The sequence below is a fragment of the Pelmatolapia mariae genome, linkage group LG1, assembly GCF_036321145.2.
Source record: "Pelmatolapia mariae isolate MD_Pm_ZW linkage group LG1, Pm_UMD_F_2, whole genome shotgun sequence".
NCBI lineage: Eukaryota > Metazoa > Chordata > Actinopteri > Cichliformes > Cichlidae > Pelmatolapia > Pelmatolapia mariae.
This window is the reverse complement of record NC_086227.1, coordinates 3,719,348-3,736,631: the sequence shown is the minus strand read 5'-3', so window position 1 is coordinate 3,736,631 and position 17,284 is coordinate 3,719,348. Positions and strand designations below refer to the sequence as shown.

Genomic DNA, 17,284 nt, shown 5'->3' with positions numbered 1-17,284 from the left:
AAAGTGAAGATCACTAGGAGCAAAAAAAACTTCAAAAATAAAAATACTTGAAAGCACATGGTTCAGTTCCACCTGCTGAACTATAAATTTTTCTGTAAGCTAGTTTTATTAGTGTAGTGCGGTGACTCTTACAGAAAGGCAAGCAGAGATGCTGTTTGTTGGGCTGCAAGACGCTAATTAAGCAATGAAAAACATGGTAATACTCACTATGTTTTAATAGACCTCTCTGTACTAAATCATACTTGTTATTAATCTCTGTCTCTCTTCCACAGCATGTCTTTTACCCGGTCTTCCGTCTCTCACACCCAACCAATCACAGCAGATGGGCCCGCCCCTCCCTGAGCCTGGTTCTGTCGGAGGTTTCTTCCTGTTAAAAGGGAGTTTTTCCTTCCCACTGTCACCAAAGTGCTTGCTCATAGGGGGTTATATGATTGTTGGGTTTTGTCTGTATATATTATTGTAGGGTCTACCTTTTGGAGATTAAGTATCGGAATTTCAGTAGCGGGACCACACCTCCAAACACGCTCCTTCCGGTTCTCATCTATATAGGTTCCCCCAGTTCTGTAAGCTGTTCATTCTCGTTTACGTGCCCCGCCTTCCGTCCCTCCTTTTTTTCAATTCTTTAACTTCTTCACTTCTATTTAGTACATGGGGATCTGTCAGGCCCGGGAGCCGTCGCCAGTCCCCTTCAAGGCCTTCCCCAAACCGCCGCTCGATTCATGTTCAAGCATTCACCTTTATCTACTAAAACCTAAATTGAGGACGTGGGCCCAGCTAGTGAAACAATATAAAGTGCCTTGTGGCGACTGTTGTGATTTGGCGCTATATAAATAAAATTGAATTGAACTGAATTGAATTGATACAATCAAAAGCAAAACTGACAACCTGACATGACATCAGATGCTGTAGGCTAAATTTTTGCTTAGTGTGCCTTTCACTCAACAGACATCTACACTTACAGACCACTTCATCAGTTACACCATCCCAGTCCTGGGCTGGACCCCTTTTGCCTTAAAATGGCTTAAATTCTCTGTGTATATCTTTAAGAAGCTGCTGAAAAGGTCAATTTTAACATAACAGCATGACATAGTTACTGCAGATTTGTCAGCTGCACTCTTCACCAGAGGTTGTTTGGTTTCCCCGATGTATAAATCCTGGCAATCCTCCTGGCATTTAACAGCATAAACTATATCATTCTGTTTGTGTCGGGGGACCCAATCCTTGGGGTGGACCAACTTTTGGTGCAGCATGTTTTGGGTTTGGAAGCCACAGAGACGCTGTGTTCAGAAAAAATGCATCTCAATTGTTCGGATACTCATGACACATATGGGATCACTAAAGATTTTCATTTAGGCAGCGGTTGTCCTTCTCTCCTGGATCTGCTGGAGCTTTCTTTAGGCGCCTTCCCAGCTTTGACAAATGTCCAGCTGGGATAGCCACATTTACTCAGGACCTTCTTGATGTGATTTTCTTCTGCTTCGCTGGCCGCTGTGTCTGTGGGGATGGTGCTGGCTCTGTGTTGTAGCATCCTGATGACACCCAGTTTGTGCTCCAGTGGATGATGAGAGTCAAACCTTAAATACTGATACATATGTGTAGTTTTATGGTACACATCAACTTTTAGATGTCCCCCATTACTGATCCTCCCTGGTGAATTTGATGTGTCGGTCCACCGAGTTAATGTGATCCGTGAATTGTGGTGCGTCCTGAGATTTGATTTTCACCCAGGTGTCATCCACATACTTGAACCAATGACTTGGTGGTGTTCCAGGGTAGGATAACAGAGCCCTCTTTTCCACGCCTTCCATGTACAAGTTGGCCACGATGGGTGAAACTGGGGAACCAATGGCACACCCATGTTTCTGCCTGTAGTACAGGGGTATTAGTCCACTGTCTCCTCACAGGCATCACGGATAGAAACAGGAGTCTCTGGTGTTCTTGTCCTGCTCTCAAGGCTCTCAACCTGAGATCATTAGAAGGAACTTAACATGATTTATTCATGTAAAGAACTCAATTTGAGGTATTTGTGGTTAGACTCCGATGGCTCATCACAGCAAAACGAAATCCCAGCAGTGATAGGGATGAGGGCAGGACCCCCCGGAAACTAGATGCTGGTGGTGGACATGACAACGTAGGCTCAATTGGAGCCTGAGTGACAAGGGAGAGGGAGAGATGGGTAGGAGGTGCACTGCACCAAAGCAACAGAGAATGGTTTAAACAGAGATTTAACAGAGATTTAAAGTACGTGGCGTGAAGGCTGATTGGCCTGAAGAAGACTGGGAGAAAGATGATTGGACTAAGCCAGTGATGTCATAATCAGCTTGAAAGTGTGAGAAAGTGGAAGTGATGTAAAGCTTTGATTAGCCACCAACACCTGGGAAGCACACAGATGTGTGGCTACAGATCTTCCTTATTGAATGTACACATAAACCTCATTTGTTTAGAGGGTAAAGAGAGAGGGCGAGGGGAGAGTCCCCTGTAGGGCTCCTGCATCGCTGACCATGCTGTCCATCACAGTGCTGCAGGTACACATAAAGTGGGCTGTCTGTCAGGTAATCACTAGGGAGGGATCCACCTCCATTGATGTCAGTTTATCACCTATAAGAGCAGGTCTAGTGGTGGAGAAGGTGGTGGAGAAGTCAAAAAACATGATTCTCACAGTACTTGCTATCCATGTAAAGTGTAGACACAATTGAGCAGGTAGAGAATGGCATCCTCAACTGCAAGTCTGGGCTGACATACTGGAGAGAGTCTATGAGTGAAATGATCATGGGCCAAACCTCTGTATAGCTCTGCATGCCCTCTTTTTCTTCCTGTTGAATGCTTTGATGTATTTTATTACTCATGACTTGTTCTTTGGATAATACTTAAGAGTTCGTGTTGGAATGATGGAATCAATGCAGAAATTAATTGACTAATAAAATAGTTCTGTGAACCCAGCAACGTCCTCTCCCTGCACACAGTCTGCTTGCCGGGCAGTCAGCTCAAAACAGCCACAAAGTGTCCCCCGCAAAAGCAACGTTTGTTCTGACTACTCTGGTGTGACAGGTCATATACTGGGTGAGTGTGGTTAAAGTCCCCTGAGACAGCAATGAATAAACTTGGGTGTTGTATCTGTAACTGGAGTATGGCAGACTCGTGATGACACGGGGTAAATAATATGGTCATAGTCCAATCGCAAACAGTTCATTGTGCAACTAGTGGTGCAGTCCCTGTTGGCTCAAACAGCATAAAAGCCCTCTATGGTAAATGGACTGGTTCTTATATAGTGCTTTTCTACTCTAAATGAGCTTTTAAAGCACTTCATACAACTTGCCTCATTCACACAAGCATGTTTTCCCATGCTTTCTCTACATCAACTCTGTCTATCTAACATTGCCTCTGCATTGCCAATGCTGCTTCTCCACTTTATTCATCAATGATTGTGCTTTCCACATGATAAGAAAGGGGAGATGCAGCTTATAACTTATTATTTTGTGCTTTCTCCAATACTCTCTGCTGTCATCTCTCTTTTTCTTCTTCTGTCCACCTCTGCATTCTCTGTATTTTTCTCTCAAGATTTCAACTGGAATCTCCACTGTTCTAGCCAACAGAGTGGTCAGCTTCAGGGCAATCAGCTATTCTCTGAACTAAACAATGAGCGCAGCCTAATGTTGTTGCACTGCAGTCCATTGTCCTAAAGAAAAAAAGTATTCCCAAAGGAAAAGACAAAGGCAAAACTAGGAGGAAAAATCAAGAAAAAGAACAAGAGTAAGTTAAAAAATACCTGCAACAGGCTGCACACAGGCTGACACGTGAGTGCATATTGGACATAGGCAGGCTGTGTGGTTTGAACAATGGTAAAGTGGTCCGAAGGGGCCGTAAGTCTGACCAGAAAATATCCCCCACACTAGTACACTGCCAGGAGCCTGAACTGTTGATACAAGGCATGATGGATCCATGCTTTCATGCTGTTTACTGATCCTGCTGTCTGAATCTTGACTCATCAGACCAGGCAATGTTTTTCCAGTTTTCTGTCCCCTGATTTTGGTGAGAACTGTATCCACAGTTTCATCTTTTTAGTTGACAGGATTGGCACCATTTCTGCCATGTGATTGGCTGATTAAATATTTGTGTGTAAAAGCAATAGAACGGGTGTATCTAATGAAGTCGCTGGAGAGTATACTTTAGTGCAAAACAGTAAAACTAATCACAATAGTGGAATTCTTAGTGCAAAACTGGGGTTATATTATTCAGCCATACAAACACTGTGCTAATGGAACTCCACCTGCACCGTCACATTCCAGCCGGATTCCTCTGTTTGCTCTGTGTGTGTACTTTGACTGTGTATCTCAAATGTGCCTAAAAATGTTCTTATTAAACGAAAACAGGAGACAAGTTTAAAACACTGCAAATGTACCCATGTTGTAGACATTCTTGGCAGGCACAGTGGTGGTTGTAGTCGTACTGATGATGGTAGCAGAACAGCAGTGTGTCGTGTGTTCATGGTGTGCTGGTGATTTCATCTCCACGTAGCTGCTCTCTGAGTGCTTACATAGACTGGGATTGTCGGTTATGGTGGCGTACGGGTTTTCACTGTTGAGGGAACAGGTGCTGGACAAGGAACTCTTCACATAGTCTAAGGAAAGAGTGAGACACAGATAGACTGTTTAATCTTGTGTGGTATGGCATTATTCAGTGCTTAATAAAAAGAGGAGGCTGCTCCAATGTCCACAGTGATCGAAGGCTTAGAATTCCAATTTTCAAGTTTTAATACTATTTCATTAACAGATAAAATTCATTATTTTCTTAAAAAGAAAACTCTTCAAAAAGCTCTGTTTTTTTAAAAAAAAAATCATTTTTGATGATTTTAACCCTGCAGCACTCCAGCTTTTCATAAAATGATTTTTGTGTGTGTGTGTCTGACTGAAGCCAGATTCCTGGTCATTATTTTAGTTACCATGGTGACCAAAGTCTCCTTGGATAACTGATTATACCATGTATTGTTAAAAGAAAATGAGACACTTCACAGTGGTAAACATGTCTCTGTCACAACCTTTTTGATATATGTGTTGCTGCCATCAAATAAAAATGCTGCAATATTTTTCTTATAATATTATTATTTTATTTTTCAGTTTAATATTTGATTTCGTTTTTTCCTAGGTTCTACTGTGAATAATATATTGATTTCTTAGATTTGAAACTCATTCTATTTTTATTTACACTCTATATAGTGTCAGCTTTTTTGGAATTCAGATTGTAAAAATATTAATTTCTATAAGAAAAACACTTTAATTTTTAAATTGCCATTGCTTAGGTTGCATTTCAAGACATTAGATGGCTGGAAAGGTCCTAGTCTAATCCATGGACCTTATAGTGAGATAAACAGGTATTCTGTTCACCTTTTTGCTCAGTGTAAAGTAACTGAAGAGGGAAACAGACCAGAGTCAAACTCTAAAACGAGAAGCTGAGTGTGCCTGTATGGAGCTGTGCATCTCCTCTATGCCAACAGAGTGAGAGACGTTCAGTCCTTTTTAAAGCAATGAAAATATGTGTTAAGTAGGAGCAGCCCAGAATTTAAAATAATCTGTATTCCTCTCTAAAATCAATACATATTCTGTGTAGTCTTTTAGTTGGATTTGTTGTAAAGAACAAAAAAGCTGAGGAGTTTTCCTGTAGGAAACATGGATGTTAGAGTCTGCATTGGAACACTTGACACCAAAGATTACATTTTAACACCAACATCAGCACTCAAGGGCAGCTGAGGTTAAAACCTGCCGATAAAGGAAATGTAAATCAAGGCACAAAAAGAGCATTCAGTTATAGAGAAGGAGAATTCTGTTTCCAAAGGGGAATTTTGGGGCTGATGAGGGTTAAAGCAGGAGGATGACCCCAGCAGGGAGGGAAAAACACAGTGAGAAGAGACGTTGGGTTCACCCTGCAAAGACACAAACACATCTATGAGCACAGGCTGGAAAGGATCAAGAGGAACAGTGACAGTGGTAGTAAAGTAACATCATCCAGTACAATATTGGACCTGTGTGGCATGCTGCACCTGTTTCTTCATCTACATGAAATCAGACTCTGCACTGCGAGCAGCTCTGCGAGGCTGCAACTGAAATGGTCAGACATCACACTTTTTCCTATATTTAAATTTTTATCATTCTCGCAGGAATGATAAAAATAAAGATGTCAGCTTTATATTGTTGTTGCAGGGGTGGATGCTGATGGACAGCACTTGTGAGTCCAAAGTTCAGGTTCAGTTTCTGACAGTTTTATTTTCAAATCTCGGCTCTCGTCTAACTCACAGAAGGGACCACACCAGCTGCTGTTCAATTTTCTTTTTTGTCTTTTTCCTAAAACAAATATTTCATACAACTTAAAATCACAACAATAAAAGCACATGCCTACACCTCACCACTCTATGAGCCCTGAAGGTGTCCTGTGTTATCAGACCCCAGATGGTAGCAGCAGATCTTTACGGCCTGAAGTGATCAGAAGCCTCCAGAGATCTGACTAGAGCTTTCCTGCACATGACATTGTGGTTTTCTACTTGTCCTTCTCTATAGTGCTTTGATAGCTATTGAGGGTAAGAAAAAATAGTTGCCTCGGCTGGGCCGTGTCACTTTTGAAAACAGGACGGTGCAGTGTTACATCCTGGTCTAGGGGTACTGAAACGATGTGGGCTTCATAGATAATTGGCAAACCTTCTGGAGGAAACCTGGTCTTGTTAGGAGAGACGGCATCCATCCCACTTTGGATGGAGCAGCTCTCATTTCTAGAAATATGGACCAATTTATTAAACCCCCCAAAATATGACTATCCAGAGTTGGGACCAGGAAGCAGAGTTGCAGTCTTACACGCCTCTCTGCAGCTTCTCTCCTCCTGCTACCCCCCCAAAAACCCATCTCCATTGAGACTGTGTCAGCTCCCAAAAAGACAAAAAACAAACCAAAAACCAGCAATAAAAAACTTAAACATAAAAATCACAAAGAAAGAAAAATACAGAATCCACATCTGAACCAAAGAGTAAAACAGTGAAATGTGGATTATTAAATATTAGGTCTCTCTCCTCCAAGTCTCTGTTAGTACATGACTTAATAATTGACCAACAAATCGATTTACTCTGCCTTACAGAAACCTGGTTGCAGCAGGATGATTATGTTAGTTTAAATGAATCAACACCCCCGAGTCATTCTAACTACCAGAAACCTCGAAGCACAGGCCGAGGGGGCGGTGTGGCAGCAATTTTTCACACCAGCCTATTAATTAATGAAAGACCAAGACAGACTTTTAATTCATTTGAAAGCCTGATGCTTAGCCTCGTCCAACCCAGCTGTAAAACTCAGAAACCAGTCTTACTTGTTATCATCTATCGTCCACCTGGGCCTTACACAGAGTTTCTCTCTGATTTCTCAGACTTTTTATCTGATTTAGTGCTCAACTCAGATAAAATAATTATTGTGGGTGATTTTAACATCCATGTAGATGCTAAAAATGACAGCCTCAACATTGCATTTAATCTGTTATTAGACTCAATTGGCTTCTCTCAAAATGTAAAAGAACCCACCCACCACTTTAATCACACTCTAGATCTTGTTTTAACATATGGCATAGAAACTGAACATTTAACAGTGTTTCCTGAAAACCCTCTGCTGTCTGATCATTTCCTGATAACATTTACATTTACAATGATTGATTACACAGCAATGGAGAGTAGACTTTATCAAAGTAGATGTCTTTCTGAAAGCGCTGTAACTAAGTTTAAGAATATAATCCACCCACTGTTATCATCTTCAATGCCCTGTACCAACATAGAGCAGAGCAGCTATCTGAACGCTACTCCAACAGAGGTCGATTATCTTGTTAATAATTTTACCTCCTCACTACGTACGACTCTGGATACTGTAGCTCCAGTGAAAACTAAGGCCTCAAATCCGAAGTCCCTGACTCCGTGGTATAATTCTCAAACACGTAGCCTAAAGCAGATAACTCGTAAGCTGGAGAGGAAATGGCGTGTCACAAATTTAGAGGATCATCATTTAGCCTGGAGAAATAGTTTGCTGCTTTATAAGAAAGCCCTCCGCAAAGCCAGAACATCTTACTATTCGTCACTGATTGAAGAAAATAAGAACAACCCCAGGTTTCTCTTCAGCACTGTAGCCAGGCTGACAAACAGTCAGAGCTCTACTGAGCCAACCATCCCTTTAACGTTAACTAGTAATGACTTCATGAACTTCTTCAGAAATAAAATTTTTATCATTAGAGAAAAAATTACCAATAATCATCCCACAGATGTAATATTATCTACAGCTACTTTTAGTACCATTGATGTTAAGTTAGACTCTTTTTCTCCAATCGATCTTTCTGAGTTAACTTAAATAATTAATTCCTCCAAACCATCAACGTGTCTTTTAGACCCCATTCCTACAAAACTGCTTAAAGAAGTCCTGCCATTAATTAATTCTTCAATCTTAAATATAATCAACCTATCTCTAATAATCGGCTATGTACCACAGGCCTTCAAGCTGGCTGTAGTTAAACCTTTACTCAGAAAGCATCTCTAGACCCAGCTGTCTTAGCTAATTATAGGCCAATCTCCAACCTTCCTTTCATATCAAACATCCTTGAAAGAGTAGTTGTCAAACAGCTAACAGATCATCTGCAGAGGAATGGCTTATTTGAAGAGTTTCAGTCAGGTTTCAGAGCTCATCACAGCACAGAAACAGCTTTAGTGAAGGTTACAAATGATCTTCTTATGGCCTCTGACAGTGGACTCATCTCTGTGCTTGTCCTGCTAGACCTTAGTGCAGCGTTCGATACTGTTGATCATAATATCCTATTAGAGCGATGAGAGCACGCTGTAGGTATTACAGGTACTGCACTGCAGTGGTTTGTATCATATCTATCTAATAGACTCCAATTTGTTCAAGTAAATGAAGAGTCCTCTTCACACACTAAGGTCTATTATGGTGTTCCTCAGGGTTCAGTGCTAGGACCAATTCTATTTACATTATACATGCTTCCCCTAGGCAGCATCATTAGAAGACATAGCATAAATTTTCACTGCTATGCAGATGACACCCAGCTCTATCTATCCATGAAGCCAGGTAACACACACCAATTAGTTAAACTGCAGGAATGTCTTAAAGACATAAAGACCTGGATGGCCGCTAACTTTCTGCTTCTTAATTCAGATCAAACTGAGGTTATTGTACTCGGCCCTGAAAATCTTAGAAATATGGTATCTAACCAGATTCTTACTCTGGATGGCATTACCTTGGCCTCCAGTAATGCTGTGAGGAACCTTGGAGTCATTTTTGACCAGGACATGTCCTTCAAGGCACATATTAAACAAATCTGTAAGACTGCTTTCTTCCATTTGTGCAACATCTCTAAAATTAGAAATATCCTGTCTCAGAGTGATGCTGAAAAACTAGTTCATGCCTTCATTACTTCCAGGCTGGACTACTGTAATTCTTTATTATCAGGATGTCCTAAAAACTCGCTGAAAAGTCTTCAGCTAATCCAAAATGCTGCAGCAAGAGTCCTGACAGGGACTAGGAAGAGAGAGCATATTTCTCCTGTTTTGGCTTCCCTTCATTGGCTTCCTGTTAAATCCAGAATTGAATTCAAAATCCTGCTCCTCACATACAAGGTCTTAAATAATCAGGCCCCATCTTATCTTAATGACCTTGTAGTACCATATCACCCTATTAGAGCACTTCGCTCTCGCTCTGCAGGCCTACTTGTTGTTCCTAGAGTATTTAAAAGTAGAATGGGAGGGAGAGCCTTCAGTTTTCAGGCCCCTCTTCTGTGGAACCAGCTTCCAGTTTGGATTCGGGAGACAGACACTATCTCTACTTTCAAGATTAGGCTTAAAACTTTCCTTTTTGCTAAAGCATATAGTTAGGGCTGGACCAGGTGACCCTGAATCCTCCCTTAGTTATGCTGCAATAGACGTAGGCTGCCGGGGATTCCCATGATGCATCGAGTTTTTCCTTTCCAGTCACCTTCTCACTCACTATCTGTTAATAGACCTCTCTGCATCGAATCATATCTGTTATTAATCTCTGTCTCTCTTCCACAGCATGTCTTTATCCTGTTTTCCTTCTTTCACCCCAACCGGTCGCAGCAGATGGCCGCCGCTCCCTGAGCCTGGTTCTGCCGGAGGTTTCTTCATGTTAAAAGGGAGTTTTTCCTTCCCACTGTCGCCAAAGTGCTTGCTCATAGGGGGTCATATGATATGATTGTTGGGTTTTTCTCTGTATTTAATATTGTGCTATCTACTGTACAATATAAAGCGCCTTGAGGCGACTTTTGTTGTGATTTGGCGCTATATAAATAAAATTGAATTGAATTGAATTGAATTGAAATGCAACATAAGGTTTATAAGGAAAATGACCCCGCGCTGGTCCCCAAAACCATACCCAGAAGCTGATTTACAAGTGAAAGGTGGTTTATTGTGTCTAAACTGAAGCTTAAGTTAAGTTAAGCTTCAGTTTAGACACATCAGCTTCTGGGTACGGTTTTGGGGACCAGGGCGGGGTCGTTTTCCTTATAAACCTTATGTTGCGTTCCAGTACCCCTAGACCAGGGAGTAACATGCAGTGAACAAAGTATTAGTTATTACTAATAGGGGGTCTGGTAAAAGGCACGCCTTGTGGTGAAAACTTTTTGGAGTAGGTAATTATAAAGCATTTCTTTAACTCCACAAGAGCTGGCATTCTGGAAAGGCTCTGATCCAGAGCATTACAATTTATACATATCAGAGTTGCTGAGGTGCTGCCAAAGGGGCTGCCTTTCATGTTTCAAACACATCAACTTTAAGAAATAACTGTTCACTTGGAACTTGATCTAAGATAAGATGATAATGTGCTAGGTGATTGGTACATAAAAGGGTCATTTTAAACTGGACTTCCTGTAAAATCAGTATAATCAGCAGGTCTCCTGTTGTGTAACATGCAGTTTGGATATTTCAGCACAGGCCACAAGAAGCTGGGGTTTTAAATGCAAGAGAAACAGTCACTAGGTGACGAGAGCCCTGTGTGGCACAGTACCTCTGTAGCGTGGCTCCACGTGGTAGCTGTAACGTTGATTAATGCAGTAAACACCTGCACAAAGAAAAGAAAGACCACAAGATTTATATGATTATCATAAAGAACATTGCTAAAATCCTTTTAAAAATGTATTTATACGCATGACATTTTTATAGTTCTTGACATTTTAGATGCTCTAGAAATGTATTTTCCCAGTCAGCAGTCAGTATCCATGTCAGAGAAATGGGCTCTGGCATGGACACGCCATTTTTCTCCTCCTGAAGGGAGGAAGTATGTTATGTCTGTGTGTTTGTTAGCAGTCTAGCATCCAGTTTTCAAATCGTGTGATGATTGATGCAATAACATGGTGAAGTCATCGTACTGTAATAAAAACAGGCTGACGTCATCATGTTGTAATAAAAATATCATAAAACATCAAAGTTTTAGTACAGCATTTGCTCCTCGGAGAAAGTTGTGCTCACTCAGTGCTCTTGCTGTACATACAGTCTGGCAGCTGATCATTTAACTGATGTTGTTTTACACTAACTCATGGCTGACTGTTGAGAAAAAAAATCTAGCAACCAGAGGTTCAAAAGAGGATTTAACAATCATCTTTTTAAAAAGTTGTCAGACTACCTACGAATTCTTACCAAATTCTATGTTTAAACAATACAAACACAAAATTGTACAAAGATATTTCAAAGTTTGAAACCTGTTTAACATATTGACACGTTTTAGAAAATCTGCTGAAAGATTCAGCAGAGAAATCTCCAAAAAGAATATTTAATAATCATGATCTTTGATGGTTTGGAAAGCACTGCATTAAAACATCAATCACTGCTCAGAAATACTTCTGATACTTATTATTGGTGAACATCAACGCATTCATAAATACAAGCTAAAATTCTACCAAATGCCAAAAATGCTAGCATGGATAATTAGAGGCTGTGTGGTGAATCAAAAATCCTAAATACTTGGAAATCAGTGACACCATAAAAAGAGCAAAGGGAATGTCTGTCTTCTTATCAGCACAGATTTACAAGTCACTGTCCATGATCTTATGTAGAGTCCATTTGTGCACATCGCATGGGGAACTTTCACCTTCCATGGCAAATGATACTTAAGTGTATACTTGGTTCATATTGGAGCAACAAACAAACAAACAAACAAACCCAACAGGCTTTAATCAGTTTACTCAGATTTGCTTCTACAGCATCCTGATGACAACATGTAGCAATCAATGTCTTTATAATCATATTCTGAACACGAGTAAAACCAGCAACTACTGTACACACAAGCATTAACAGAGTGATGATATTGTTGGAAACACTCAGTAAAACTGAATGAGGATACATTTCAAAGAAGACAGATATCAGAATGCAACTGGCTAAGAACGGTGGGTCATAAAACGAGGCTGAAGGTGTAGAAAAGACTGACCGAGCTCACTGAGGTTGCAGTAGGCGCCCCATTCTGGAGCGCTGTTCCTGTGTTCCTTCTTTGTCTTCATCTGGAAATTTCACAGAGACACATTAAAGATAAAAACCAAACAAGAGATCTTCTTAAAGAATGCTTCAGAAAAACTGTCTCGATCTTGAAAATGAACACTTCAATCAGCTGTAGACAGGATGATGTAACAGGGTACAAACTAGGGCTGCACGATTTTGCATAAAATGAGAATCACAATTTTTTTGCTTAGAATTGAGATCACGATTCTCTCACGATTTTCTTTTCCAATATAAATATTTATTGCACTTACTAACTGCACATCAACTTCGTAACAGTTGAGACTGAACATAAAAACAATAAATAAACATAAAAACAATAAATGCCTCACATTTTGTCGTTGCCGCAAAATGTTGTACAGCTTGAAATTCCGTCTCCACCGTTGCTCGACACTGCGTGTACAGAGCAGGTAGTGCAACAATAGAAAAATAGTTGCGGGACGGCACTGTGTAGCGTTTGTCTAGGGTGTTGATCATTTTCCTAAATCCCCTCGTTTTGCACAGTGTTGATGGGAGCCACATCTTTGGTCAGGTGATAAGTAATAGCCTCCGTAATTTCTTTGTGAGTTCGACGTGTATAGGGAAGCGCTGTATAAGGTTCCCGTTATTGATGTTTGGGTGGTTGACCGGGACGGATTTTCTCCTGTCACTTTCTCGTCATCCCTGACGTGCTCTCCGTTGTTTTTTCCTGCCAATTTGAGCATCACATGGCACAGCTTCTGTATCACGTGGTATAAGGCTCCGCCCTTGTCATTTGTTGAGCAGGAAGAGTGAGCGCTTGTTTTCATGCAGATTACGTCCCGGATCAAAATGCGGTACAATCGTCGTCGTCTTTTTTTGTTTTGTTTTGTTTTTTTTTAATCGTTGTCATTTGGAAATGAGATCGCACATGAGCATGAATTGAGATCGCGATTTTCTAACGATTAATCGTGCAGCCCTAGTACAAACATTCGAATTCAGTTGTAAATCAGTGTGTTGTGAGTATATACTGTAGAGTGAAATGGGTTTGTTTTTTGAGGAAAATAAATTTAAAAATAAAGTCCTTTTTTTCTTGAAGGGAACCATAAATGTGGAACAGCATACAGTAATGTGAAAAAGCAAAAACTCATATAGTCCTGTGTGAAAATTAAGCACACGACCCATGACTCAATAGCCTGAAGAACCACTCTTAGCAGAAATAACGCAGTAAGCATCTTCTGTATGATTTTATCAGTCTGTCACATCACTGTGGAGGAATTTCGTCCCACTCGTCTTTGCAAAACTGCTTTAAATGATTGAGGTTTGCAGGCATTCGTCATGCACAGCATAAGATCCTTCCACACCATTTCAATCAGGTTGGTGTTTGGACTTCCTGCAGCTTTTCTGGTATGCTTGAGTAATGGGATCTTGGCCAAACTTTAACTGTTGGACAGATGGCTTCACATTTCACTCTAGTACACATACTTTGTATATGTTGGGTTTTTTTATTTTTATTTTCTTTAGCAGTTTGCACGTTCTGACCTTGGGACCAGCAAAGTGCTACAACTTTTGATTTTAGAGAGGTGATCACATTTGACTGGATATGATGCTGTTGTGCTTTATTTCTGATGTGTCAGCTTTTTAGATTTGTATTTGAGAGTTTGACCGGTGTCAGTAAGATCTGTACTGAGGGCAATTTAGTTCAGGTGGGATTAAAAACGTCACATTACGCTGGAGTTTCTTAGACTGAGATGTGGCAAAGGAAAGAAAAACACAAAACAAATTGCACTGAAAATTGGTTACCAATAAAAAGTTAAATCTTTATGGATTAACACTGGGTTACTTTTTTCCCCTTAATAAATGAAATGATCATTTAAAAACTGCATTTTTATTTACTCAGCTTATCTTTGTCTTTGATTAAAATGTGTGACAAATATCCAAAAAGTAAGAAATCAGGAAGGGGGCAAATATTTTTTTACACAGCTCTGTAGCTTCAACAACTTCAACAATTTTTAACAGGATACCCATTAGCAAAAAAGTCTTTCTTCCTGCTAAATCATCCAACTTCTGCTTCTATGTACCTGACCTACAGAGCCTAAGGAATACCTTTGAATGAGTAGTTCACGCAGCCCTCTGACCGCCATTGTTTTCTTTTAAATAAAGACAGTTAATTGCTACGAGGAGGTACTAATCAGTTTGGGTTATTTTGATTTGGGTGAACTGAACCTTAAAGTAGAAACTTATTTGTTGTATAACAAAAAAAAATTGGAGTATATTTATTAGCAGCCCCTCATTAAACAAACTCTTAAAGCTTTCCGAGGGCAGAATATAAAAGGTTTTTTAACCCACCTTGGTGAAACTCCTCTTATCTGGCTTGGCATAGTGTGTGGCATAGGTGCAGGACCCCAGGGTGCGGTAGCTGGGGTTGGAGAAGCAGCCACCTAAAGAGCTGCTACTGGGAGAGGACTCTGAAGAAGAGAGCAGGCCTGTGCACTGCGGCCCTGCTGCCCCAACATCAAAACATATTCTCACATACTGAGCTCTATATATCATGCACGCATATATATGTACACACCATGCAGACATGTACAGTGCACCTGATACAAAGTATTTAACCTTGAAACTTTAATTTAATCACCCAGATCTGAAAAAACGGATCATTCATTGTCTTTACCTGTTGGTTGTGGAATTTCCCCGCAGGTTATGATTACCATCAACTGCTCTGAATTCTGTTGTATGCCATTCTAAACATAAATAACACCAGTCAGATGAAAAGGACAGACACACGGATGTCGTACCTGAGAGGGAGTAGTCAGTGGAGCTGATGTTCAGGGCAGGTGTATAGGTGACACTAGGCACACGGTGGCCTTTCTCTCTTTGTCGATAACGGAACCAGACCACCAGAGCAAGCATGGCCATGATCATCAGCAGCAGGAAGACGATGCCCAGGACAGCCCCCGTCGACTGCCGCTGCGATGCCAGAGCTGGGCTGATCTTGGTGTAGGGGTTCAGCTCCTCCATCATTAAGGCCGCTGAGGAGAACACAGATGAGTAACACTGCAGGTCACTGACATGAATGCATTTTAATGTTTGACACACTCACATCACCTGTACAGTGTAATCAGGCATTTTTGCTGAATGGGAATTTCAGAATAAAATTCCTCTCATTTCACTGAATTTATTATGCTATTGACTTTTATTTTGGTATTTTGCCATGATAAAAATGCATGTATCTACAAAGATAGATACATGCATAAAAGGCAAACAGTTAAGGAGTAGGGTGGGGTGATACTGCCAAACTGGTTGAGTCTGCAGTGACATGGGTTCCATAATCTTCTTTGGAGGTAAACAGAGAGCTAAGCACGAATATGAAGCTGTTGAACTACTTTTGGTAACCGAGTCAAGCATTCAGTCATCGCCAGATTGTCTCGCTAGCCGGGTATGCTCGCGGCTGCCATCTAGTGTGGATTCTGTTTTGATACCTTGCATTAATCCCTGCCTCTGTGCAGATCTTATGTACGCCCTTGGAAGCTTGCAATACCATGACCGCACACTCTTGGAAGTCAAACTGACGACTCTGGTGCGCTTTGCTTGGGTGATTATGCAGCTGCTTAAGAGTATGTATTCTGTATTTACAGTCTTGCATGTCATTATTTTTGTTTCCACTTGATTTCATTTTGAGTATTTAAGAATTGCCTATTTAGTATATTTTTATTTGTCACTACTACTACTGTGTTTCCCCTTTAACCAAAATAGTACAGTTATTCAATCTGCAGTCATTGCAGTGGTTTATACATTTACTTGGCAAGTGAATGGTTGCTTGTTCAGTTCTAGCCAAAGACCATTAATATTTTTTATCAGAGTATCATTTGCACTTGTCGGTCTATTCGAGAGGTCTTTGTACTTCCATCTTTTAGGAACAGTCTTATCTACTATCTTAGTACATATCTACTATTATATGAAGATTTGTCTGTATGAGTTTTGCAGATGTTCTGTTATTTTATATTTTATTATTCAACTGAACTGAGGGTATATCTAAAGAAACCAAAAGAATAAATCAGATCATGTTCCATCCTTTCTCTTTACAGAGCCATTTGTTCTCACCCTGGTCACAACGGATGCCTTTAAAGCCGATGCTGCAGTAGCAGGTTCCGGTCACGTAGTCACAGCTGGCATTGTTCATACACTCACACAGCTGCTGGCAGCCGTAGCCAAATGTCCCTGCGGGACACTCTGGACACAGGAACAGGGATTTAAGACATCTTGAACTTTAACAAGTGAATGTACAACTCTCCTGCATGTAAGAACCACTAAACACACTCACTGAGCTCACAGCTGTGTCCTATAAAGCCTGTCCTGCAGGAGCACTGTCCCGTGATGTGGTCACAGTCTGCTCCATTCTGACAGCGACACACCTCAGCACAGTGAGACCCGTAGAAACCTGCAGGACATCCTGAAGGGAAACACAAACATTGGTTTAAAAAAAACATCTATATTATGCTTTACATGTGGACAATAATTTTCAGTAGCAGCAGCAATTTCACTCTATCACTCTTAACCCATCTCTGTGCAGAGACATGATCAAAAACTTGAAATGTTTTTGGAAGCATTTTCTCTGGGACGAGCTAATCACTTCTGTCACAGTGGAACCAAAGTGGAAATTCAACAAAACCCTCATTTCATGCAGATGTTTAACTGACCACACTCTCTCATCTATATTTCTGGTGATGCAAAAACATGGAGAAACAGCTCCTATAGCAGACAAATCAAATGACATGACAGAAAACAAACTTAGAACATTAAAGT

General features: G+C 40.6%; 1 protein-coding gene across 3 annotated transcripts in view; it reads right to left on the bottom strand.

The window, feature by feature from the left end:
* Positions 1 to 17,284, bottom strand: part of LOC134625010 (multiple epidermal growth factor-like domains protein 11) — a 238,769-nt gene that overhangs the window by 3,066 nt on the left and 218,419 nt on the right. Inside the window, exons 19-25 of one of the 3 annotated variants that reach the window (XM_063470306.1) lie at positions 16,803 to 16,931; positions 16,583 to 16,711; positions 15,277 to 15,510; positions 14,828 to 14,982; positions 12,456 to 12,525; positions 11,040 to 11,093; positions 4,400 to 4,618 (exon numbers count right to left, since the gene is read on the bottom strand). In XM_063470306.1, the coding sequence (XP_063326376.1) occupies positions 4,400 to 4,618; positions 11,040 to 11,093; positions 12,456 to 12,525; positions 14,828 to 14,982; positions 15,277 to 15,510; positions 16,583 to 16,711; positions 16,803 to 16,931 (990 nt within the window). Of the gene's footprint in view, positions 1 to 4,399; positions 4,619 to 11,039; positions 11,094 to 12,455; positions 12,526 to 14,827; positions 14,983 to 15,276; positions 15,511 to 16,582; positions 16,712 to 16,802; positions 16,932 to 17,284 lie in introns of those variants that run through there. The other 2 variants (XM_063470315.1, XR_010093679.1) reach the window with 2 other exon arrangements.